Below are 25,682 nucleotides of genomic sequence, written 5' to 3'. Positions count from 1 at the left end.
AATATCACTATCACCCCTTTTAAAACAGTTCACCTCTGAGTTTGTGTGAAAACACCTTGTTTCAATATTTGAATGTTGCTTCATAAGTTTTTAATTATTAATTGTATTTTCATAGAAAATGTAATATATATATATATATATATGGTTCCGCAAGGTTGTTAACGCCGGAAGTGGTAATGGTCTTAAGCCCATCATTACCTATAAAGTGCTTCCAATGGCATGCGTCTCAAATAGCCTCTGACAACCAGTCCAACTCCTGGCTTTCATGTGTGGCTCAGTTACTGAGCCTGGCGGAACCGTTACCACAGACAGGAGAAGGGGCAAAGGCGAGCACTCTGAGTTCCACACCAGAGGCCAAAGATATGTTTTATGACAAACTTTCGTCTGCTCTTAGCGAGATCCCAACTACGGAACAGGTTATCATCCTCGGCGACCTCAATGCACGCGTTGGATCTGACAACTCTGAATCGGACAGCTGTATTGGGCATTTTGGTGTCGGAAAAGTAAATGAAAATGGACAAAGGCTCCTCGAGGTTTGCTCACTACACTCCCTCTGCATCACTAATACCTATTTCAAGACTAAACCGCAGCACAGAGTATCTTGGCGGCACCCTCGCTCCAAACATTGGCACTAACTAGACCTAATCATGGTAAGAGAAAAGTGCTTAAAATTTGTCAAGCTTACCAGGTCCTACCACAGTGCAGACTGCGACACAGATCAGTCCTTGGTATGTGTAAGATCAATCTTCTCCCAAAAAAAATCCACCATACCAAGCAGATTGGAAGACCCCAATCAGATGTTAGTAAGATGTGTCACCCTGATCTCCAGATACAGTTTGCGGAATCTTTTGAACATGAGTATAAAAATATCTCTGAAAATACAGCAACAGAAATATGGGAACACCTCAAGTCCACCATACAAAAGACTTCCCTGGAAATCTTTGGAAGAAAAATTACAAAACAAAATGATTGGTTCGACTCTAAAGCAGTTATTTTAGCACCTGTCATCAGAGCAAAGAGAGATGCACTCGCTACTTACAAGGCAAAACCTACCCAACGCAACCTGCTAAACCGGAAAGAAGCTAGAGCCAATGCACAGAGGACAGCAAGGATCTGTGCCAATGAATATTGGGTATAGCTCAGTGAGAATATTCAGCTCGCAGCCCAAGTGGGCAACATAAGAGGGATGTACGAAGGAATCAAAAAGGCTCTCGGACCCTCCCAAAACAAGACAGCACCTCTGAAATCAACCACTGGGGAAATTATCAAAGACAAGTGCCAACAAATGCACAGATGGGTTGAACATTACTCTGAGCTCTACGCCACAACAAGCTCAGTCTCTAACTCAGCCCTTAAGGCCATCATACAATTACCCACAATGAATGAGCGAGACGAAACACCAACCCTTTCAGAGCTCAACAAAGCCATAGACAATATTGCTGCCCGCAAAGCACCCGGATGCGATTGTAACCCCCCAGATCTTCTAAAACAATGCAAAACTACTCTAATCCAACCTCTACACGAACTGCTTTGCAAATGTTGACAAGAAGGTGCTGTGCCACAAGACCTGCGGGATGCTAAAATCATTACACTGTATAAGAACAATGGCGACAGAAGCGACTGCAACAATTACAGGGGAATCTCCCTCTTAAGTATTGTAGGCAAAGTCTTTGCTTGAGTGATACTTCCCAGGCTACAAAAACTCGCTGATCGGGTCTATCTAGAATCACAATGCGGCTTTCGCTCAGGGAGATCCACGATTGACATGATTTTCTCCATCCGCCAACTCCAGGAAAAGTGCAGAGAACAAAGGATGCTTTTGTACATTGCGTTTATTGACCTGGAAAGGCCTTCGATCTAGTTTGCAGAGATGGCCTCTTTAAAATTTTACAGATAATAGGCTGTCCACCCAAGCTACTAAATGTAATCATATCTTTCCACCAAAATATGATGGGTACAGTGCAATTCAACGGTGCCAGTGCTGAAAGTTTCAGTATAAACAGCGGAGTTAAACAAGGATGTGTCCTGGCCCCAACCCTCTTTGGAATACTATTTTCACTGCTAATCCACAACACGTTTGACAAATCCACTGAAGGCATCTATCTCCATTCCAGATTTGATGGCAAACTCCTAAATATTGCCAGACTGAGGGCCAAAACTAAAATCAGAGCCACCCTCGTAAGAGATATGCTATTTGCGGATGACGCAGCGGTAGTGGCACACAGAGGAACTTCAGTCACTAATGTCCAGCTTCTCTCAGGCCTGTATAGAATATGGCTTGACTATTAGCACGAAGAAAACAAATGTTATGGGACCACCTGCTACAGCACCACCCTCCATTCTCATAGACGATAACAAGCTGGACGCCGTAAACGAATTCTGCTATCTGGGATCCACATTTACAGATGACCTGTCTCTAGAAGAGGAGATGAAAAAACACATAGGGAAGGCTGCCTCGACATTCGCTAGACTCAGACCAAGAGTTTGGGAAAACCATAAGCTAACTACGGTGACCAAAATGGAAGTCTACAAGGCATGCATTATGAGTACACTGCTGTATGGCAGTGAATCATGGACCACCTATGCAAAGCAAGAGAGAAAACTGAACTCATTCCATTTGAGATGTCTCCGTAGGATCTTGAATGTCACATGGAAAGAAAAAGTGTGCAATACTGAGATCCTTGCACGATCAGGTATTCCCAGCATCTTTACAGCCCTCAGACAATGCCGTTTGCGCTGGCTTGGACATGTTCGCCGGATGGAGGACAAGCACATCCCGAAAGTCATCCTCTATGGTCAACTCGCGACTGGCACAAGAAAAACTGGTCGCCCCCGCCTCCGTTACATAGATTTAATAAAACGGGACCTCAAATCAGTGAACATCAATACTGATAATTGGGAAGACATAGCTCTAGACAGCAACAGATGGAGAGAGACAGTGACCAAGAAAGCTATGGACAGTGAAAGTACATGGGTCTCAGCTCAGGAAGAAAAATGCACAATCCGAAAAACGGCCAGCTCCTCTACCACCGAAGCAAAAGCCACCTTAACCTGCGCTATCTGTGGACGGGAGTGTCTCTCCAAAATAGGGCTCCACAGCCACATGAGGAAGTGTGCTCTGAGATGAACCATAGTCGTTCTACGACTGAAGGAGGCCAATGGATATATATATATATATATATATATATATATATATATATATATATATATAATATCTAGCATATATATATTTTCAAGCTTCGAATCATCTGCAGTCTTTTTGAAAAAAAGCAGAAATATCAGAAGAATTGAATGAAAAGCTTGTGATGAGCTATGAGCTATTTATCTTAAAACTATGAACAGTATTATCAGTTTCACACTTAGCTAGTTAACATCAATAGACATGAAAAGATCATGAAAAGATCTGTATTCACAATGTTAATCTATCATATTATCTTATGAAATACAAAACATTACTTCAAAAAAGAAGATGATTCCATCCTACACGTTCATCTTAAGTGAACAGTGCACATATTGTTATCTTCACAAGTAAAGTTAGATGTAAACAGTGAACTTATAATTATCTTTGCAACTATAGTCATTTAGATAAGCTGATATGATACAAGCCAACTTAATGGAACAATCTTTTATAACTTGAAAATGTTTTCTTGTTTAGGGTTTTCCAGTGATATGAAACTGACCTGTCCACATACTATCATACAGTTTCCTAGAAAAACTCATTGGGAAGTTAAACATTACCAAGCAGCACAGATTATGTCTTGTCTAATGTATACTGCAGCTCTTGCCAGGAAGAGGTTTGGGGTAAGTCATTAGATCTAATATACAATTTGCAGATCTTGCAAGTAGGAAATTTTGTGCTAGTTGCTAGGTCCAATTTACACTTCAAATCTATTAAGCAAGAAGTTTGAAATAAATTGGTCATATGTATTGTGAACAGCAGCTCTAATCAGTTAGAGCATGCAATGGACTTAAGGCAGGCTTGTGGAACTTGAAGCAATAACCACTGAATTATTAATAATTATTGTATATATTTCAATGAAATGTCTTTCTAGAGATTCATTGAACTGTTCACCTATTTCTGTGACTACAATTTAATGAGTGTGTCTAAAGCCAGAATAAAGCCTATTGTTGTTATGTATTTACCTTGTGCGAAATGTTTTTTACTGCTGTGCTGTTATGAACTGTTTTGTCATTCTTGTTTAATAAAACCTATTGTCTTAATCTTAAACTTCTAAAAATTGTCAGATACTCATTTAAAGCTTGTTTAAAGATGACCTTTCTGTGACCTCGGTTTTCAATAGGAGCCAAACTTGAAATTCTAGATTTGTAATTTAAGCCTTTAATTAATGGAGAAAGTCTAACATGGAGTGGAATGGTCTGCAATGGGTGGCTGCCTGGTTGCTTGGTATGCTCTCCAAAGAAGGAACCTAATAAAGAAATAAAAATAAATTCAGTTCAGCTTAAGTCCTTTGAGAAATTTTGGTATATTGACAACCTCAGCGTAACTACTGTACAATAACAATATAGATGCAAATACGAACAATATTCACACACGAAACTCATACACACTCATAACCAGCGCTTTATAAATAGACTTCTATGTACTTCTCGATGACGACAGATGATCTTGTAACACTCTGACCGAAAGTGGGATGAAGGAGATTTCTGTTTTAGTCCTAATGGAAAGGAGACGTCCACTTCCTTCAGTTCTTATGTAACAGTGGTTTAACGGGTGCAGGTTGTCTTTAAAAATTTTGAGTGTTTTGGAAAGGCATCTTTCATGAAAAAGCTCTTCAAGAGATCGTAGCTGTGTTCGAGTGATATATGATGTTTTTTTTAATTAGTCTATTTAGTCTAAGTCTTTGTGCCAGTGAAGTATTACCATACCAGCAGGTGATGGCAAAGTTAATCAGACCGCTCATGGTTGCTGTATAATTTTATAAAATAGTTTAATTATTGTTTTGTCAATGTTAAATTTCCTTAGCTTTCTATGATAGAAGAGACGTTGGTGAATTTTGGTGTAAAGGTTTTGACAGTGTTCAGTTTCGTTTCAGTTTTTTGTTGATGGTTGTACCTAGGTATTTATATTCTTGGACTTGTTCTATGGTTTGGCTGTTTATCTGAATTTCTGCTAGAAGGCCTTTGTGTTTCCTAAAATCTATTATTTCATTTCATAAAAAGGAGCAAGAAAGCAAGTGGTAAACAGATGTGGTACTAAGCCAAATATTCAGTTATTTTTTTGTATTTTAGACTATTGTGTACTATTGTTCTTGAAGCAACTTTTACTATTGTATTTGTGCATCATGTTTAAGGATGGCTTATTGTAGTGTAACTGAGTTGATTTTCTGCGTGCGTCCAGCGTGTTAGAAGGTCATGCCCAGTGCGTGTTTCATGTCCAATGTGTGTGTGTGTACAGACTGCATCAGTGTTATGCGAGACGTGCTTGTTTCATTCACTGTTTACTGTGGTCTAATTTTGTCGAATAAAGCCATGTTATTGGTATTTGTTGTTTCATTACAATTTATTCCACAAAATTATGTATCTGGATTAGTGTTGGATTCCTTAATTTACAATGGATAAATTACTCAGACCAAAAGAGTTGGACATTGATCCTAATGCTCCTCTGGCCTCAGAAAAATGGACTCACTGGTATGACACATTTCAGAATTTTCTTTCGTCCATCAAGGATATTAATGAAGACTTTAAACTAAAGTTGTTGAAGAATCACGTATCTGCTACGGTTTATATGCTCATCAGTGATGTATCGTCCTATTCGATGGCCATAGACACACTCAAGACAACTTATATTAAGGTAAAGAATGACATTTTTGCTAGACATTTGGTTGCTACATGTAAACAGCAGCCGAGCCAAACGGTAGAGTCCTTTATGCTAAAGTTTCGAAGCCTGGCCCGGGACTTTGACTTTAAAGAAGTAACTGCAGAACAGCACAGAGACATTTGTATTAGAGACGCCTTCATAACTGGTCTGGCATCCAACACTATTAGACAGCGGTTACTGGAAAAGACATCTCTTACTCTACAAAGCGCTTTTGACGAAGCTAGAGTGTTAGAAACAGCCACAACGCATGCTCAGGCTTACAATTCAATGAACGAAATCTCTTGTGGGGCAATGAAAACGCCAACTAACTCCCATCTAGAAACATACATTTCTAATGAAGACCAGGAATTGAATGCCATTAAGTCGCTATGCTACTTCTGTGGAAGAAGAAGCGACACTCTAGGACTGAATGCCCTGCTCGAAATGCATTATGTCATCAGTGCGGTAAAAAGGGACACTTCCAAACTGTTTGTCAATCAAGTAAAACAACAGCCACCAAAGCTGCCAGCACAATATCACTGACCAGTGTGATAACTCCAACTACCTTGTCATCAACGCATTTCTCTGGGCTTACACAGTCTACGGCCCAAGTGAGTGTCAACGGGTTGGTGTTGCAAGCTCTCATAGACACTGGCAGCTGTGAAAGCTACATATCAGAAATAAATGGCCAGTACGCCCGTCTACAAACAGAATATTCATGGCCACTACACTTCTTTCTGAAAAGACATTAGGACATATTTTTACCTATGTCCAGTACAAGGGAGAACACTATGAAAAGGTCAAATATTCTATACTTGTTGGATTGTGCTCGGATGTAATACTTGGTGTAGACTTTTATAAGTCTTCATAAGGAATTGACCATAGCGTACGGAGGAAAATGCAATCCTTTACACATCTGTGGTCTTAAAGCAGCACGAGTCGAAACACCGAGCCTATTCAGTAATCTAACTTCTGACTGCAGACCGGTGGCTAATAAGTCCCGAAAGCACTCAATAGGTGAAAAGAAATTTATTGAGTCTGAAGTTAGAAAACTCCTCTCGGACAAAATCATTGAACCTTCAAAGTCTCCCTGGAGAGCACAGGAGCTAGTGATAACAAAGGAGAGACATAAAAGAAGGATGGTCATTGATTACAGTCAAAAAATAAATCGCTGCACCTTACTGGATGCATACCCAATGCCATGAGTCGATGAACTGGTAGAACAGATATCCAACTATTCCGTTTTTAGTACTCTAGACCTCAAAAGTGCCTACCATCAAATACCAATCAAGACTGAGGAAAGGCCGTTTACTGCATTTGAGGCATGTGGCAAACTCTACCAGTTCTGTCGCATCCCTTTTGGTGTTACCAATGGAGTTGCATGCTTTCAGAGAACAATAAATCAAATTATTGAGAATGAAAAGTTGCAGGACACCTTTGCATACGTGGACAATGTAACGGTATGTGGTCATGATAAAGAGTCGCACGATGAGAATATGCAAAGATTTCTAGATGCTTCTAGAAAGTATGGGATCACATTTAATGAAGATAAAAGTACGATAGCCACTGACAAAGTTTGCCTATTGGGATACGAAATTTCTAAAGGCCTACTCAAACCAGACCCTGAAAGATTCCAGGCTTTAAGAAACCTTCCTCCTCCTCATGATATGCGCTCACAAAACAGATGTTGGCGTAATACTCACAGTGGATCCCAAATTTTTCTAACAAAATAAATGTTTTGGCAAATAACACGTCGTTCCCTCTTTCAGAAACAGTAAAGACAGCCCTTAACGAATTAAAGCAGGAGCTGGAGAAAGCTGCCATCTTCACCATCGACTATACTCGACCTCTGACAGTTGAAACAAACGGCTTCGGATGTTGCAATAGCTGCCACCCTCAACCAGGATGGCCGCCCCGTGGCGTTCTTTTCAAGAACACTCTCTAAAAGTGAAAGGTGGCAATAGAAAAAGAAGCCTACGCCATTGTAGAATCTTTAAGGAAATGGTACCACTACTTAGTAGGAAATCGCTTTACCCTTGTCACGGATCAACGCTCTGTGGCCTTCATGTATGACAGAGCAAAGGGAAAATAAAGAATGAGAAAATTCAAAGGTGGAGACTGGAACTGAGCTGTTTCCACTACGATGTCTTGTATAGACCAGGCAAACACAATGTAGCGGCTGATACGTTTTTTTAGAAACGGGTGTGTGTCAGCTATGAGTCGAAATGAATTGAAACTGCTCCATGACTCTCTGTGTCATCCGGAAGTAACAAGACTATGGCATTTAGTGCGAGCGAAAAACTTACCTTTCTCTTGTGAAGATGTCAGGCTGGTTGTCAACCAGTGCAGAATCTGTGCCGAAGTAAAACCCAGATATTTCAGTAATTCTAATGGAACTTTAATTAAGGCGATGCAGCCTTTCCAGAGACTAAGTAGGGACTTCAAAGGACCGCTCCGTTCTACATCTCGGAACACATACCTCCTCACCATAGTTGACGAATTTTCAAGATTCCCGTTTGCATACGCCTGTTCTGATATGTCGGCTTCAACAGTAATCAGATGTCTAGATAATTTATTTGGACTATTCGGAATGCCTGACTATGTACACTCTGATAGAGGTACCTCATTCATGTCAAGAGAGGTGGAGGAATTTTTACACGAGAGAGGGGTGGCCACAAGCAGGACGACCCCTTATAATCCCAGAGGAAACTCTCAAGTAGAAAGGCTAAATGGCTCATTATGGAAAGCTATAACTCTGGCCTTAAAAACTCAAGGACTCCCGGTTTCCAAATGGGAGCAGGTGTTAAACCAAGCCCTGCACTCTCTTCGTTCTCTGCTCTGTACCGCTACAAACGAGACACCGCACGAGAGAATATTCAAGTTCTATCGCAGGTCCACCTTCGGCAAATCACTCCTGACATGGTTAACTCAAACAGAAAAAGTGTTGTTAAAAAAGGGAGTCCGTACATCAAAATATGACGATGGTACAATAGCTGTGGACTTAATCACATGCAACCCACAGTATGCCTTTGTAAGACTTCCTGGTGGAAGAGAAGAAACAGTGTCACTACGACATTTGGCCCCTGCTCCAAGAGAGGGAGAATCAGAGGTGTATCAACATATGGAACATGAAGATCTTGAGCCGGAGACAAACCCTATCACACAGATGCAGGTGCCTACTGTCCATGTGACTATGGAACCAATGGCTTCCCCCTAACACACATGTACAACAGGGGGAAAATGGACATCAAGAAGAAGTAAATACAGGGTCTGAGTCTCCAGTTAGAGAGACGCCGATGTCACCAACTCAAAACGACGGCAGTATTGGTCCTTGTAGATATAAAATAAGACCAAGAACAAGCAGACCTAATTATAAGGTCTAACATTTATTTACTTATTTTTCCATATCACAAGTTCTAACTCAGTATCTGTAGGCTTAATATGACACACTTAGAACTGATCATTTTATAGTGTAAAGCTTTTCTAGTTAGACTTTTGTATTGTATTACTTATTACATTATTATTCAAGACTACTTTCTCTACTGGTCTAACCTAATATTTGTATGCATAATATGACACTTAGGGACTGATAATTTTATAGTGTATAACGTGTTTGTTTATAGTTATACAATGCTTTTCAATAGACTTTTCTATTGTATTACTTATTACATTATTATTCAAGACTACTTTCTCTACTGGTCTAACCTAATATTTGTATGCATAATATGACACTTAGGGACTGATAATTTTATAGTGTATAACGTGTTTGTTTATAGTTATACAATGCTTTTCAATAGAGTAACTCTGTAAATATTCTGTAGGGATACTAAGGCCTCCTTCACTATTATTTACATGTTTATGTTCCTATAACTTTTAGGCGGGGTGAATGTAGTGTAACTAAGTTGATTTTCTGCATGAGTCCAGCGTGTCAGAAGGTCATGTTCAGTGTGTGTGTGTGTGTACAGACTGCATCAGTGTTATGCGAGACGTGCTTGTTTCATTCACTGTTTACTGTGGTCTAATTTTGTCGAATAAAGCCATGTTATTGGTATACTAGTATTTGTTGTTTCATTACACTTATAAACCCCTATTTTTAAACAAATGGATCTAAAATATTAACCATATATATTAGCTTTGATTTTACTCAGCTTTGCTTGGTTATTTTGGTATATTTTTTTTTGTTTTGATCATAAAAGTCATCTATGCTGCTTTAATAGTTAAAAGTAAAGTCGAGAAGCCTTATTAACCTAAATCTAGCAAACTCTCTTGTTGTAGGGTAACTTAGCATATCCAAAGATCACCACTATTATCTAAGGAATGTTCATGCCAAGTACCATTAAGATCGGTTAAATAGTTTTGATTTCTATAAAGGACGTACATACATACTCCTTACATTCTACTTTATATAGAGTATAACCTCTTCCCCTTCTGAAAGGTGACAGGATCGGTGGGACGCTGAGGCTGACAACGAGCTAAGGGTACAGGAGATCCCACTGTGTATCTGCTTTGACTCTTACCTCACCATAGAGCATATCCTCTTTGATTGCCTCAGATACCAGGATATTAGAGGGAAATATTTTAGAACAGACAAACTCAAAACACTGTTTGAACGCGTTGATACTGGGAATGTACTGGGCTTTATCCGGGAGATGGGGTTGACTACAAACATTTAATTGAGTTGAGTTGGGGCAAAGTACTTAAAAATATATAAAATTTTTATAAGGTAAGGTAATAAGGTTTGTAATAAAAGGGCAAAATTGTCAGTTCAATCTGTATAGAGTTCTAGAACTAGTAGGCCTATTTCACATTCAGGATAAAGGGAGTTATGGGGCTGCAATTCCGTGGGATTGTTAAAAAAAACTTTAAATGGCCAATGCACATTTTCTACTTATTATTCCTTGTTCTCTTTGTTATGTAAGAGCGTTCAGATGACTAGACCAATATATGAGATGACCTGTGCAGTAATTTCCAAATCTCTATATAGCTTTCTTTCAATGGGGGTTTGTGCTCAGTGACACCCCACAAGGGCAGTTTTCGCTAGTTCAAATTTTTAGTTTCAGGAACATTCCAGCTCTGAGGCGTTGTCTTTCTTGTGATTCGTATGAGAGCATGTCCATTTCTCGTTTATTCTATTAACTATTAGTTTCTTTATTTCTTCTTGATAGAGTGCAGTGTTCACTTCTGTATTTGTTCTCCCACATTTGGCAAGTTTGTAAGCCTTCTCATTTCCTTATAGTTCACTATGTGCTGGTATGCATTGAATAACAGTTTTTACAAAGCTTATATCAGCTCATTCTGTCTCTGTCTGACTGATAAAAAGTTTGTACGTGTTATTTCTCCGACACCCAATCTCGAATCAAGCTGAAATTTTGTACAATTATTTCTTTTATCTGACAACACAAGAATCAATTTTTAAAAATTAAATAATTACTTAATTAACTATTGGTAATTAGTTATTTTGCTTGGTACCTCGAAAATGAGAAAGAAGTTGTGTGGTATAAACTGAATTAGACCCCTTTATAGGTTGCCGCTCAAACTTAAAACAAACAATACATAACTATACAATCTCCTCTAGTTAAAGTACCTCACTTGCAGAGTGGTAAGCACATTGGGCCGAATTCGAGTTAAGGTCGTTCCTCCTTTCTTTTTTTACAAAACTTGTATCAACTCACTTGGTCTGTCTGGTAAAAAGTTTGAACATGTTTTCTATTGAATCTGACAAGTCATGAATCAATAAAAAACTTCAACAATTAGTTAATTATCGTTTAGTTTGATTTCTTGATAAGGGGAATAAATGTTTCTTAATGAGAGATGTGGATATATATATATATCCATATATGGATTTAGTCCCCTTATTACGTAGCAACATTTTTTTTCTCCCACTTCCCATTCTCGGATCAAGTTGAAAATGTGCATAATTATTCATAGTCGATAACAATACATGAATCAGTCTAAAAATTAACTAATTTGTTAATCTTTTAGTAATAGTTAAATAAATTTTTCTCTAGCAGAAAGGGAGCTAAACCCTGTATTTTTCAGATGAATAGTAGTAATGAATGGTTATTTCCACTTAGATAAGCTTTTTGTTTTAAAACGTATTCTTTTTTCTATTCATTGTTTGTAAATGTCTTTAAAAACCAATTCCTGTCAAATTCACCCAGATATCCCTTTCTTTCTTCCCCCCTCCCCCATTGTCCCAACTCGTACAGAGATAAGTGATAGGATCATAGGGTATTCAGAAATCTAAAAGCATGAAATAGCGCTATACATACACAATTGGTAAAATATTTCTAATCGCACAGATTTATTGTTGGTCTAGATCTATTACAAATTTAATTACATGACTGATCCAAACTAATTGAAACAATTACACTTCGTATAATCTTTATTTTTATTTTTTTTAAAGTATTTTTTTAGCATGGTAGCTGCTATTTCTAGTGCTTTCCTTTCTACTCTGTGGCTGACGGAGAATCTCCAGTTGCAATGGATTTTCTAATTTTTCTCCGTCAGGCCATTCGATGAATATTCCAGCTCCTCAATATATAGTGACTTCATATGTTGAACATCCATTTAAACTAATTGTTAGGGTAATGAGTTTGTAGAAAAGAGTTCACTATTTCCTCTGTTAAAATGTAGTCAGATTTTTTTGTTGTATTTTCAATAGTCTCTTACAGAAGGAAGAAACGTTGTTCCCAGGTTGGATATTCACTGTGTTGTTTAGTGCAGTGGTTCTCAAACTGTGGTCCGCAGACCCCCAGTGGTCCGCAAGACGCACATGTGGGGTCCGCAGAAAGATAAAAAAATTATATATATTTAAAATAACCTCTTTGCCTAAAGCCAGTTTATCCAATCGAATAATTTTATTAATAATCCAATCGCCACTGTACTATGTCTATTAGTATTAGCCTAAACCAAAGATTTCAAGTTATACTTCAACTGGATATTCCCCACTGGCTAGTGAACTCTTCTTTAGCACCTGAACAAATTCAGATCTCAATCACAGAGGAGTTCATACTAATTGCAGGAGAGGCTTTTTGGAATATCCACAAAGGAGGAACTTAAACCAATATCTGAACTAGGATTCCAATTTTATAGTCCGCATAAAGGGTAATTGTATCGAAGTTGTTAACTGCAATCCCGCTTGTTATTTGATACAACGTGGATTCAGTACCGTAATGAACTTCATCCAAAATATAAAAAAACGTTGAAATTTTTAGTTGCTACTTACAGACATCAACCTCATCAAATTTTTTTAAAATGTTATTTGAAACAAAAGTCTCAATAAACATCCTTCAACAAAATGTGTTTTTTTTTTATTTGTAACTTTTTTTTTTTTTACTCTGCATTTATGTAGCATTTTCACTTAGGGGCCATGGGCAAGTTTCAACTATTTCAATGGGTCACCCGGTCAAAAAGCATGAGAAAGTCTAATTTAGTGGATTCCAGAATTATTTTTTCTACTTGCTTCTTTTTCAGGTTCTGAGATTCCTGTATATAATTAGTCCTTTTGAGATGTTTTTTTTCTGTGCCAATTTTTTTGTTTTTATTTGTTTTGAGTGGGTGCCTCTCCAAGGTTTTCATTTTAGTGAATTGGAAAAGTATTTTTATTTTTCTTCTTTCATTAAGCAGTTTTCATAGCTATTATGGTGTTCTTTTTTTTTTTTGTTCCTGTCATTATTCTTAATATTTTGAACCTTGCTTATTTTCCTTAGCTTGGTTTGGACTGCTGAGCCCCATGCTGTGGCACCATATTCTAGTACAGGTCCTATGTAACTGGTATAGGTCTTTTTCAGAATGTTGTGATTTGCACCCAAGTCTGTGAAGCTAATGTTTTCAAATTATATAGTCTCTGTGTTTTTTCTATATGGTTTTTCTTTTTCAAGTTAATCTTGGGTCATAGGTGTATCCAAGATATGCAGCACTGCCTTTTTTTTCTTCTAAAGCTTCCTTATCTAATGTTAATTATATTCTTTGTTGTTTTGTTGACAGTGAAAAGATGGTATATGTTGTCTTTTTGTGTTGATGGACATGCCCCAATCTTTGGACCATTTATTGAGTTTATCTAGTTCCTACTAGGGGTGCACCGGATAGTACTTTTTGATATCCGGCCGGGGCCGGATATGACCGGATAGTAAAATTTGATATTCGGCCGGAGCCGGATACCTAAGTGTCTTGTTAATAGCTTGTGTTGCTGAACATTTTACGAAACTGTTAAATAACATACCTATATTGGTTGGTTTTATTTTTTTTGCTTTTTATATACCTTATTGTTTTAAACTCTGTTACTGATTGATTTATTCAAACTTAACATTATTTCTAAAAATCTGTATAGCATGAGTGTGTCTGTGTGTATGTACGTTGCCACCAACTGTAAAGGATGTGTGTAGGAAGGCCAATGTAAATAATGTTAGTATATATCTAACTAATTAGTAATTACTAATGTAAATCTCTCATAAGTAAAGTGGAATCTGCCTTGTATAGTGGTCGGATGTATGTGTTCATGAATTTCAGACCAACAACTTGGTCAGTTATACCTAGTGAGCCTACACACGTAGTCCTAGTGTAGTGTGTATAGTTGTTTGTGTTATCCATCAAGCATTGTTTTTTCCTTGAGCATACGCACGCAATAGAGTTGGGTGTCAGTCAAAAAAGATAACACATTGACATGGTCAGTCAAGCATGTAGATAAATTATACCCGTCCACTAGTTAGAGGTCAAGGATTGTTTTTTTTTACGCTCCAGCATATTGTTTCTTTGTTTGCTAGATCTAACTGCGGTACTATTATTCAATTTATTTTATGCGGTTTTGAAATTTACTGTAAGTTTTTCCGTTATTTATTAAGTCAAAAGAATTAAACAATGAAATTAGCTTTCTTTGTAAACATGCACATCTTTGTTTTATTTTATTGTGCAAAGAACGTACGTAAGAAACATTAAATGCACAGAACGTATGTTAGAAACATCGTCCTTAATTATTACTTATTAATTATTTTATTCGTGGTGTCAGTAACTGTTACAAAAGGGAACCATAGTAAGCCTATGGATGTTAGGTGTGTAAAAGTCGTCCTAGCCTGATACACAGTGGCTAAGTACGCATCTTAAGTAACAAAAAAATAATAATAACAAGGAGTTAATTGACTGTCACAAATTATTAAGAATATTGTTATCAAATCAAGACACGTAACTGCAGGAGTAATATTGAAGTTAACACGTTAGAAAAAAGTATTTAACCGTAATATTTATTGACAGTGTAATATCCTTTGTTAGCACGTTGTGTTTTTTCATTCTGGCTTAAAAATGGTCAATGTCTATCAATAAATTGGGTGTCAAGGACCAAAAAAATAAAATAAAGAGTATGGGGTGTTTAGCTCTCCATTTAAAGATAGCCCTGGTCGTGTCTTCTACAAAATAATTCGTTACTGGCTTACTGGGCTATATAATCTCGCGGTTTGTGTTCTGTGTAGCTAAAGGTCACTCGTTTAGGTGCGTGTGATCTTTAGTCCAGCTTGAGATTTATGTTCAAGTAACTCGGCACACTTGAAAAAGTGTGGCCTCTAGCCCAACCACGTGATTAAGATTTTTCTCCAAATAAGCAAACTCTTTGTCCGGATACCCGTGTAGATGTTTCGCTTGAAGTCTAGTCCCCCCCCCCCCCCCAAATAAGGATTAACTACTAAGTAAACAAACATAGTTCCCAGGTGTGACCTCTAGAGAGTGCTTACGTCCATCGTATCTGACTTGGGGTCACCTGTCAATCAATGAACTCAATGTGATGGACTAAACAAATAAAAGGGGGAGGGAGTTGTCCATCTGGAAATATACCTAGTTACCTTAGAGATGTGGCTCTTGTAGTCCAGCCCCCCCCCCCCCTAATAAAGATTAACTACTAAATAAACAAACTCAGTTCCCTCGAAAGGTGTGACCCCTAAAGAGTGTCAATACGCTGACATTAAACCTACGTCCATCGTATTTAACTTGTGGTCACCTGCCTATAAAAAAAAAACTCAATGTGATGGACTAAACAAATAAAAGGGGTGGGAGTTGTTCATCTCTACCTCTGGAGATATACCCGCACAGCTAGACAGACGTCTGGTCAGCATGACGTAGTCACGGAATGTAGCATTTTAACATGTTACCTACTCAAAGGTCAAGACAAATTGAAAAAAGTGTCAGCCATTGCTGCTCTGTATGTAAAGCGCATTTATGATGTAAAGTTTCATTTCTATTTATATTAAGTTATTAACACGCCTTGTCTTTATAATAAACGATGTTTGGTGCATATTCATAATGGCTCTATTTTTAAGCACATTATTTTGTTTTAATATAAACATTAATACATTCTACAACAGACATTAATGGAACGAGGTCCACTTTATGCATATTAAATAGGTGTATTTTTTACTATCCGGTTTACTATCCGGTAGTGATATCCGGCCGGAGCCGAATAGCACCGGATAGTAAAAAATGCCGGATATTCGGCAGAAGCCGGAGCCGGAGGGACTATCCGGTGCACCCCTAGTTCCTACATAATCTTATGTGCTAATTAAGGCGAGGTCATCTGCATGCATGCATGTTTTAATTTTTCTTGGTAGGTTTTGGTTAAGATCATTTATGAATATTAAGAAGAGTGTTGGGGATAGGACTCCTTGCGGGATGCCACCATTTTTTATACCCACTGTGTGACTTCTTTGCTTTTGCATGTAAACTAAAGCTTTTCGATTATTTAGTTATAAAATATATTTTTTTTTAAATCATATTCCTTTATCAAGTTGTACATTCTGTGGGCTTTGTGGTGGTGGATTAGCTAGAATAAGAGGCCTTGTTCCCAGACTTTGTCAAATGCTTTTTGTGAATTTGCTTTTTCCAAATCTACCCACACAATCATTGTTGGTTTTTTTTTTCTGAAAGCTTCTTCTATCTCTTAAGAGATGTAGGCAATCCTAAGCTGCAGTAAGTAGATTATTTGACTCAAATGATCCATGTGAGTCTGTTATTCACCACTCTTTCCATAAGTTTGCTTGTATGGCTAGTGTCGCTATTGGACAGTACCTGTCCAGTTTATTTCTTTGTTTGCCATGCTTTAGTATAGAGATCATAATGCCTTTTTATGTTTGGGTCTGATTTCCAGCTTCCATTAAAGATTTGTAGCAGTTTGTTTTTTTTTAATGGAAATTTTATCTGTTCCTAGGCTTGTTTTGGTTTGAGGACTGTTAGGGCTTCATCTAATTCTTTCATTTTTACAAATCTTATATCAACTCACTCTGTCTGTCTGGTATGAATGTTTGAACATGTTTTTTCTCCATTTCACATTCTAAGATCAAGTTTAAAATTTGCCAATCATTCATTAACCCTGATAAAACATGAATGAATCAAATAGATTATCCAATGTTTGATATTGAAATAAAGGGAATAAATGCTACTTAATGAGAGATGTGGATGTATATATATGGCCTAAATCCCCTTATTATGTTTTGATTTTTTTATTCCCATTTCCCATTCTCTGATCAAGTTGAAATTTTGCATAATTATTCATAGTTGATGACAATACAGGAATAAAAAAAAATAACCAATTAGTTAATTATTTAGTACTAATTAAATAATTTTGTTTTATATAGCATATTTCCTGTAGTTATCAGTAAATGGCAGTAATCAGCAGTTCTTTCCCTTAGATGAGCTCTGATTTTAAAAAGTATCCTTTTTTTTATTGCTTGATAGGTTTGCAATCATTCCCAAAGAGTAAGCTGGTTTGTTATCTACATTTATTTTTTCAGTTTTTTCATGCCATTCCTCTTAGTAGAAAGGAAATTCTCCTGAAAACTGTCTTATCTGCTGTTACATTTATATTATTTTGTATACTAGGGTTATTTTCTACTCTAATAGTGTCATTGTGAAGTTGTTATAGGCAGGCAGACCAGTTGGGAATATATATACCCTTTTCTTGCTCCTCTAGGAAGAGATTCCTTAACTTCTAAGAGCACTCATTTGACTAAAGCTGAGTGTGACTTGTTAACCTGATTTGATTAGCAGTTTATTGATGTGGTATATAGGTATGTGAGTTTTGAGAATAAATTCCAGTTAGCTTTTTGAGTTTCATCTGGGAATGGTGGAGTTTTCTGATGTTTTGTAGAGTATGTGCCTGTGGTCACTAGTGGCTAGTTGATCTGTAACATTTCTTGTACACTTTTTCTACATGTTGGTTGCAAAGGCTGATGAGTGGTTGATGTTAACCAGACTCTTGGGAAGAAAGTTGGTTCATCCTCAGGTTTATTTAGCAAGATACATCTGTTTTCTGCTTGCTAACTTCGATTTTTTTCTCCCATGGCTTGAGGTCTGAGAGTGACTATACATATCACATAAAACAAGACAGGTATGTGGTCAATTTCAATTTCCTTGTCTCGTGGTAAGTAGCAGTGTAAGATATTATGATTTCCTTCTGGAAGAATCAGCTTGGTGCCCATTATTTCTGATGAATTGGGCAAAGTTATGCCTTGTTGTTGGGATGTCATTTTTTATAAGAGTGAGGAATCCTCCTTTTAGTCTGTTTTCGCTATCTTGTCTGAAACAGGTGTAGCCTTTAATGGAGGTTGCCATTTAAGTGAGTTTCTTGATGCAAGCTACATCTATTTCTTTCCGGTGAAGAAGTATTTTTAAAACTTCTTTTTTTCTTTTGGATGCCCTCTGCATTTCATTGAAGGATTTTTAGATTTTTAGTTTTGGAGTGTTGGCCAGTACTTTGTACTTACTGGTCTCTGCTCCTGGCTCCACAGTCAGAGATAGAAGAACCACCAGCTTGCTTGTTCGGGCTAAGAGGCGGGAATCCTTACTGAACTCCAACATAGATGAGGTTGCATGTCAACATGTTATGCTCCAGAGGCCTAATGACTTCGACTTAAGCCTGCTTTTCTATTAGGGTGTGCTCCCATAGCCTATAATCATCCAAGATCATCTGTAAGGCAGCAGGTGTTTATTTTTGGAGTTGTATCTCCTTGATGAGCTGCTATCCCTAGCAAATGAGCTTCATCTACCCCGGTTTAGAGTGCCCTATACTCGCTTTTACAATCATTTCCCTAGCATTCTGAGATGTTTTTAGTGAATATCCTAACCACTGGAATACCCCACCTCATCCTCCATGACTGCAAACCAGTAGGTCCACAACTGTTTATTTGGTATTCACAGCTAACTCTTATATCTATGGGTCCTTCCTTATCTGCCTTCTTGGGACAAGCTTGGTAGAAGGTGGTAGCTTCCCCAAATATGCACATTCAAAATCACTGAAGCTGCCTCTAGATTCGATTTTTTTGTAAACCACCAAATTCAGGAGAGAGTTCTTAAGGGATAAAAGTGAGAAGGGCAGAGGTTTTTGTAGAAATGGTGGTTGAGCTTAATTTTCTTAGCATGACAAGGGGAATGAAACTGATGTTCCCTAATTTAAAATTACAGAATGTAGCTTCTGTGGTACATCTAAAGCTATTGCTATAGTCACTAGTGGCATAGCTAGGTTCCATTAGTTATGAAAACCTAAATTCAAAGATTGAAATCAAGGACATTTAAGGCTGAACGTGTTTACCAAAGAAAAGCTTTTTATAATGCAGAAAAAAAAAAGCATTAAAACCAGTATCTATATTCAGCAGACTTTTAAATTAGAAACAAATTCAATGACTAATTAGGATTGTCTGTCTGAAAAAATCTTTAAGCTTTTGGGAATAGTAATAGAATATATGCTGAAGCTTTCATTGCTGACTCTGCAAAGAATGCTATGAAAGTAGAAAAATCTGAATTCTTTCAAAATGTGATAAAATATTTTAAGTGTCTGCATACCTTGTAAATAAATTACCAACTTTTTATAAAACTAGATGTCACTGATCCAGCTAAGCAAATCATTTAATCTGGTTAAAGTCTAAATTATTTTCAAAAAAAAATATCCTATTTAAAATCCCATTTAAATGAATTTTCTGCTGTTGCTATTATGAAATCAGGAATAAAACACTAGAGGCATTATGATCATTAAATCATTGGCAATGGCAACATTCTAACATATTCTAAAAAGTCTATTACAAAGACTAAATGTCTCAATATTTTGAAAAATGTATAGAATGTCTTATATAGCATTATGCTGTGTTAATTTTTTATAATTATTGCATTTTCTTTATGTTACATGCTTGAATGATTTCAGTATTTTGTGAGTATATATCTTTATATGCTTTATTGAGTAAAGATACCTCTGACATTGCTAGAGCTTTCACACAGCTAGAAGAAGCATCTCCAACAGCAGGACTTGAAGTCAATGACAGTAAAATCCAAGTACATCACAATGACAAGAGACAACCAAACATAGGGACAATATATGAAAAAAAAACACATAAATTCGAAAATGTCCAAACTTTTAAATATCTAGGAAGTACAATTGATTTCAAAACTGACCTACTAACAGAAATAAAGAAAAGAATAGCAGGAGGCTACAAAGCATTTTATAGCACCCATCATTTACTTAAGAGCAAAACAATATCATGGAAAACCAAAAAAATAATATACATAAGCATAATAAGACCATCAGTAATATATGCAAGTGAGACCTGGACACTGACAAAGACAACCAAAAATCTACTAAGTACTTGGGAGCAAAATCCATAAGAAAATCTATGGTGCTATACAAGATGAAACAGGGTGGAGGACACGCACTAACCATGAGCCATATCAATTACATGAAGACCCACCGATAGTGACTGAAATAAAAAAGAACAGACTATGTTGGGCAGGTCAACTTGAAAGAATGTCAGATAACAGAGGAGCCAAAAATTGTATCCAGGCAAAATCAAAAGGCAGAAGACCCAAAGGCAGACCCCGAATGTCATGGGTTGATTATGTGGAGCAGATTTACAACAGCTTGGGGGTTCAGGCATGGAGCTGAAAGGCCCAGGAGAGATCTGAATGGAGGGATGTGTTGAAGCAGGCCAAAGCCCTCTATGGGCTGTAGTGCCACTGGGATGGATTGATGGATTTCTTTATATTTAGGAAAATACACATTGGCCACTCAAAATACACATTTCCAGGTCTGGGAATATACATTTCCTTTTTCGCAAGTAGGAATCTCTGTACTGAACAACAACACCAACAACAGGATAGCTAAAGCAATGGGCATCATGTCACAGCTTCAGAAAAGAGTGTAGGATAAACCTTTTTGACTATCTATACCAAAGCCCTAGTCTACTGGACCTGGGTGATGAGCTAATGAGTGTTGGCAGGAAAAAAGCTGAATATCTTCCACCTCTGATGCTTAAGGGGATTCTTACAACTGGTGGCAAGATAAAATAAAATAAGATTCCTGCAAAAAACAGGATGCCAGGGCATCCGTGCTGTTATCAATAGCAGAAGCCTTATCTCACAGAATGCTGCAAGGTTGATTCTGGGTTGATTATGGCACTCATTGAGATATGTGGCTGTATATCTGGAGTTATTCCCCTTATGTTTTGTACACTTTTTTCAGCCAATACCATTCCTCAGATCCAGTTGAACTTTTCATAATTATTCTTATTTGTTAATAATACATCAATCAATAAAAAAATCTAACCACTTAGTTAATCAATTAGTGGTAATTATATTTGTTAATAGAAAAAAGGAAACTTGTTGCTGCAGTATTGATATATATAGCAGTGATATTTTAGATTATTTTCCTTAGATAAGTTTTTAAAACTTATTTTTTTATTTACATTTTTCTTGTTTTTCATTTAAGGAACATGTCAAAATCCTGCCAAAACCTATCTGTGTCCAACATGTTTCAGTTGAACAAGGGAAATTTCTCTTTGCATTTTTTCAGGTCAGTGTGCTAATAAAGGTTTTTATTTAATGAGCTGCTTGGGTCGAAATAGTTTCATATAAACACTTTTGTTCAGTTAAGTAGAGATAGGTTAAACAAGAGTTGGTGGCTTTGTTTAGAAACAGTTTTCAGATAGCATTTCGACTAGGCATTACCAGTTTAAAGTACCATATTAGGCAGTTCATTACTAGTTAGTTAAAAGTTCCCTGTTTCTAGAACAGTGCATTACTAGTTAAAAGTTCCCTGTTTCTAGAACAGTGCATTACTAGTTAAAAGTTCTCTGCATCTAAGGCAGTGCATTACTAGTTAAACCCTGCTTCTAAAGTAGTGCATTATTAGTTATGTTCCTTGCATCTAAAGCAGTGCATTACTAGTTAAAACCTGCTTCTAAAGTAGTGCATTACCAGTTATGTTCCTTGCATCTAAAGCAGTGCATTACTAGTTAAAACCTGCTTCTAAAGTAGTGCATTACCAGTTATGTTCCTTGCATCTAAAGCAGTGCATTACTAGTTAAAACCTGCTTCTAAAGTAGTGCATTACCAGTTATGTTCCTTGCATCTAAAGCAGTGCATTACTAGTTAAAACCTGCTTCTAAAGTAGTGCATTACCAGTTATGTTCCTTGCATCTAAAGCAGTGCATTACTAGTTAAAACCTGCTTCTAAAGTAGTGCATTACCAGTTATGTTCCTTGCATCTAAAGCAGTGCATTACTAGTTAAAACCTGCTTCTAAAGTAGTGCATTACTAGTTATTATTTCATGGCATCTAGAGAAGTGTATTGCATTTTTTTTCTTATTATCAATGGGTTAGGGTTTCATGTTTGATTACATTTAAACTTCTTACTTTATGTTTTAAGGTTTTAGACATTAAATATGTTTGCTTTAATTTAATTGCTCTGCAATAATGTATGTTCACAGTTGAATACATTAGATTTTGAATCAGACAGTGGCATCAAAAATTTCATCTGGACAGCAGATAGATCTGACCTGTATTCTGAAACACATCCACAACCGTGGTTGAAAGATCCACTTTTAGAGAAATCTAAGATAGTGGACTATGACCCTGTGGCTTTTGACAGATTTCTAGCCGTTTACTTAAATGGGTTCCCTGAAATGTCCAGTATCTTACAAAAACAGACTGAGAAGGCTACAGCTTCATCATGATTTGATCCCAATTGAAATGATATATTTGTGCTAAGACATCAAATTAAATTGATAAATGATTCTGTTGTTTGAAGTATGTAAAAAGTACACTTTTGTCTGGAGATTTAGATGATATTTAATACACTTTTGTGTATTTCAGTATTCTTGTGTGTTGTTTTTTTTTTTGTTTATATGTTGTTTGATTTTCATTTTTTTTTTAATTCCAATTTTTTAATGTTTTAAATGTTGATGTTACAGATCATCAAAACACAGACAAATACTACACATAGTGAAAGTTTTCTTAAATTTTTTCCTATGAACACATCAATGACATGCAGTTAAAGTCCTGTCTCATCATATGTCCTCTCCTGTTGAACTTTTAGTCTGACTAGAATAGATTTATGACTTAATAAGACAGGTTCCAAGCTATTCCAGACAAGAGCAGACTATGAAAAAAAAATTGAAAATGTTAGCTATTGTTAGGAGTGTTTTTTTTCTGTATGTTAATATTTCATATCTACATTTTTAAAACGCTTGTAATTACTCAAAACACTTAATGTGCTGACATTTTTATCTCAAGGAAGTTTGTATTGTTTATCAAATGGTAGATCGTTTCAGATAAAATGCATTTTTTTATTATTTTAATTCACTTACTTCCCTTGATATGATAAACAAAAAGGTTTTATCTTAATGCAATTTTAATCTTCAATTCATATTTTTAACATAAATGTTCATACACACACTAGAGCAGACTCACTGTTGGCTGATAATGTCATTGCTAATACAGTAGAGGGAAAATGGTACGTTTGGATATCTGCTAAGTTGTCACTAAGCTGTGCTTAGGTAGCATTTGGCCACAAGAGGAATTATAGTTAGCTTATCCTTTTGTCCTCACTTTTATTTAATTGACTGAAGAATCTATTAGTCTGTCACCAGATGATAACGCTGTTTTGTGTTCAACAATACATAGTGATCATTGAAATAGTGTAAGCAAGGATCCTAACTACTATTAATGTTCAACGCTGTTTTGTGCTCAACAATACATAGTGATCATTGAAATAGTGTAAGCAAGGATCCTAACTACTATTAATGTTCAACGCTGTTTTGTGCTCAACAATACATAGTGATCATTGAAAAAGTGTAAGCAAGGATCCTAACTACTATTAATGTTATTTTAACACAGCCAAAAAAAATATGATAATAAAATTGTTTGATTGATAAGGCTGTTAACATTAAAATTGGCATTATTGGATGTACAACAGAATATTGCCATGGTCTTCAATGCCAACTACAGCGTTAGAGGTTACTGTAAATGGTAACTTGTAATCGACTTTGTGAAAGAAAAAAAAAGCCCAATAAGTTAAAAAGAAATGTTTGGTTAAAAGTGAAGTTGGTCACCAAAAAGATCAGAAATAATCTATATAAACTATGCACATTTCTTTCAAGCTAAATTTAGTGAATGCTGAGGCTGGTTTGAGTGAGGGGCTTTGCAAGTAGTAGCTGATAGCAGTGTCTGGAAGTTGAAGCTTATCCTGGTGACTTGTGATCGGAAGTGGAAGATGAGGCTGAAAGTAGTGGTGGAAGTAGAAGCTTATCCTGGTGACTTTGATTGGAGGTGAAAGATGAGGCTGAAAGCAGTGGTGGAAGTAGAAGCTTATCCTGGTGACTTTTGATTGGAGGTGAAAGATGAGGCTGATAGCAGTGTCTGGAAGTAGAAGCTTATCCTGGTGACTTTTGATTGGAGGTGAAAGATGAGGCTGAAAGCAGTGGTGGAAGTAGCTTATCCTGGTGACTTTTGATTGGAGGTGAAAGATGAGGCTGAAAGCAGTGGTGGAAGTAGAAGCTTATCCTGGTGACTTTTGATTGGAGGTGAAAGATGAGGCTGAAAGCAGTGGTGGAAGTAGAAGCTTATCCTGGTGACTTTTGATTGGAGGTGAAAGATGAGGCTGAAAGCAGTGGTGGAAGTAGAAGCTTATCCTGGTGACTTTTGATTGGAGGTGAAAGATGAGGCTGAAAGCAGTGTCTGGAAGTAGAAGCTTATCCTGGTGACTTGTGACTGGAGGTGAAAGATGAGGCTGAAGGTAGTGGTGGAAGTAGAAGCTTATCCTGGTGACTTTTGATTGGATGTGGAAGAGGAGGCTGATAGCAGTGTCTGGAAGTAGAAGCTTATCCTGGTGACTTGTGATTGGAGGTAGAAGTTGAGAGTGGAAGATGAGGCTGATAGCAGTGTCTGGAAGTAGAAGCTAATAATTACTAAATACACACTAGCTGAACACAGAACTAGATCTACCTTTAGTCAACACTAAACTTAAAAAGGAAACAACAGTCATAATCAATCATCACACTTTAGATCAATGCAACTTAAACAAGGTTACAAAAGACAGTTTGTGTGGAAACACAAACTCAAAATCGGCCCCCGAAGAGGTCCACCCAGGCAGGCTTCAATATTTTCAGAAAGAACATCCAAATGAAATTATATCAAAGACAAATGAGAGATAAGAATGGAGAAAGAAGGTTAACAGATCTTGTGTAGTGCCCCAACGGTCCCGCAGATCAAAGAATAGGTGTAAGTGAATGTAAAGTTAGATGTGAACCTGGCCTAACTAGTTCCCCTTTTAGACCTTGTGGTCTATAGGGCAGATGATGTAAAGTTCATCTGTTTTTGTGGCCTACGGTTAGCGAGTGTGTCATGTAGCCAGCACAACGACCAACCGCCTATACTTTTCCCCAACTAATGTCAGGTACCCATTAGAGCTGAGTGGACTCAGAGGCGCCCAAAGATTCCAAAGTTGAAAATACCAGGATTCGAACCCGGGACCCCCTGTTCGGAAGCCAAGCGCTTTACCGCTCAGCCACCGCGCCTCCCTTAGCCTAACTGATGTCTTCTAATTGATCTAATTGTTTTGAAA

The 25,682-nt window shown here is 37.1% G+C and overlaps 1 protein-coding gene across 1 annotated transcript in view; it reads left to right on the top strand.

Moving 5' to 3' along the window:
* LOC106050188 (39S ribosomal protein L37, mitochondrial-like) overlaps positions 1-22,935 on the top strand; it is a 32,424-nt gene extending 9,489 nt beyond the window's left edge. The window contains exons 7-9 of the mRNA XM_056010437.1: positions 3,656-3,801; positions 21,549-21,632; positions 22,549-22,935. Of these exons, the coding sequence (XP_055866412.1) occupies positions 3,656-3,801; positions 21,549-21,632; positions 22,549-22,794 (476 nt within the window). The 3' untranslated portion in view covers positions 22,795-22,935. The remainder of the gene's footprint in view (positions 1-3,655; positions 3,802-21,548; positions 21,633-22,548) is intronic.
* Positions 22,936-25,682: the final 2,747 nt, after the last annotated feature.

The sequence above is a fragment of the Biomphalaria glabrata genome, chromosome 14 (assembly GCF_947242115.1).
Source record: "Biomphalaria glabrata chromosome 14, xgBioGlab47.1, whole genome shotgun sequence".
Lineage (NCBI taxonomy): Eukaryota > Metazoa > Mollusca > Gastropoda > Planorbidae > Biomphalaria > Biomphalaria glabrata.
This window is presented reverse-complemented; position numbering and strand designations above follow the sequence as displayed.